The sequence below is a fragment of the Myotis nattereri genome, assembly GCF_964212035.1.
Source record: "Myotis nattereri genome assembly, chromosome: 9".
Classification (NCBI taxonomy): domain Eukaryota; kingdom Metazoa; phylum Chordata; class Mammalia; order Chiroptera; family Vespertilionidae; genus Myotis; species Myotis nattereri.
In genome coordinates this window covers 11,684,444-11,686,018 of record NC_138084.1, presented here as the reverse complement: position 1 = coordinate 11,686,018, position 1,575 = coordinate 11,684,444, and the positions used below count along the sequence as shown (strand labels likewise).

The 1,575-nt window shown below is 49.0% G+C and overlaps 1 protein-coding gene across 1 annotated transcript; it reads right to left on the bottom strand.

The window, feature by feature from the left end:
• Window positions 1-432: 432 nt before the first annotated feature.
• Window positions 433-1,050, bottom strand: LOC308523979 (mitotic spindle assembly checkpoint protein MAD2A-like; the record flags this gene model as incomplete). Its single annotated transcript, XM_081098094.1, has 1 exon — window positions 433-1,050. The coding sequence occupies one exon, from the start codon at window positions 1,048-1,050 to the stop codon at window positions 433-435; it is 618 nt and encodes a 205-aa protein (XP_080954220.1).
• Window positions 1,051-1,575: the final 525 nt, after the last annotated feature.

Below are 1,575 nucleotides of genomic sequence, written 5' to 3'. Positions count from 1 at the left end.
TTAGGAATACTGTTAGCATGGTTTATCAGTTATTTTAGAAATACTCAAAGATTCTGAATATCCAGACTTCTTTTGCTGTTTCATATTCACCTAGACTCCGAGTCAAGCTACTTGACCAAAAGTGCTGATGCAGGAAGGCATTTAGCTTCATAGCACACGTTTTCCCTCTCCAGGAACCACCTTCAAAGGAATTGCCATCACAGGGCTGAGGTGATCTGCTGCTTCCCTTTGAAGGGTGTGCAACCAAGTACCCAACCCTATGCAAAGTCAAACAAACAGGCACCCAAAAATGGAACAATGTGCACAGTTCAGGGAAGCACGATGTTAAGTTTTCCCCGCCTAAAAAATCAGTCAATGCCACCAAACAGGAACTGCAGTTGAGTTGATCTCAGGAAACACACATGGGATTCCACTGCATTCCCGGGCGCACCTTCAGTCACCGATGGGGGACTTGTAGGCCACTGCGCTGTCCACTTTGTGGATGGTCGTCGTGAAGGAGCGCAGGCGGACCTGCTCAGAGTTGGCAATGAACTGTGGTCCGCACTCTTCCCACTTTTCAGGCACAACCAAGTCTTTGTCTGTATAGATCAGCAGGTCAAAGGAGCAGGAAACCTCCAGCAGCGGCAGGAAGGTCACGGTGGCCGTGATCTGTCTGATCACCGAGCGGATCTCGGCTTGGATGACTTGCAGAGACTTCTCGCGGGGCGCACCATCATCCCTGGCCGTCTTGTCGCACTCAACGTCGAACTGCCACCTCTCCAGGACCTCCCCGTTTTCCAGATCCGAGATGACCACCACCAGCTTCTGCACCGAGCACATGCACAGCCAGTCTTTCAGCTGTCCCACCGCCGTGTGCAGGTATTTCACCAGCTCGGGATCAGCGGTGACAAGCAAGGGGAGTCCGTATTTCTGCACCCGAGTGAAGGTCTCGGCCGGGTAAATGCCACGCTGATACAGAATGCTGTTGATGCCGAACCAGAAGAACTCGGCCACGATGTCGGCGCTCCCGCGCAGGGTGATGCCCTGCTCCAGGGACTGCTGCCTGGCCATGGCCAGCCCGCAGGCAGCCGGGGCGCGTTTCCTGCTCTGGCACCGAGAATGCCAATGTTAACAAGAAAAGTCAGCATTTTGGTTTTAATGGAATGTCCTAAAAAGTAGCCCGTACTATTTCTAGGTGATAGATCCCCCGTCACTGATTGGTTTAATTTGCCCTCAAAGAAATCCATCAACATACCCTCATCCTGCCTTCTTATTTGTATCACCTTGAGTTTCCTGTTTGCACAGAGATGTAACTGAACTCAGAGGTATAAGAAAGGAGTTACAATAAATTGCATGCCAAGCGAGTGTAGGGATTGAGTTTGGAAGATCTACGTGTTATTACTTCTTTTCTTCCAAAGAACCTTTCTTTTAGGTAGGTATCATCATTCTATCATTCTGTACATATACAATGAAACATATTCAGAGACATCTAGTAAACAGCCCAGTGACATAGAGTTTATGAGAGAGAGAGACTCAAATCTGCATTTTTCATGGGACTCCAAACCCAAGTTCTACCTGGCCTTGATCTTAAATATA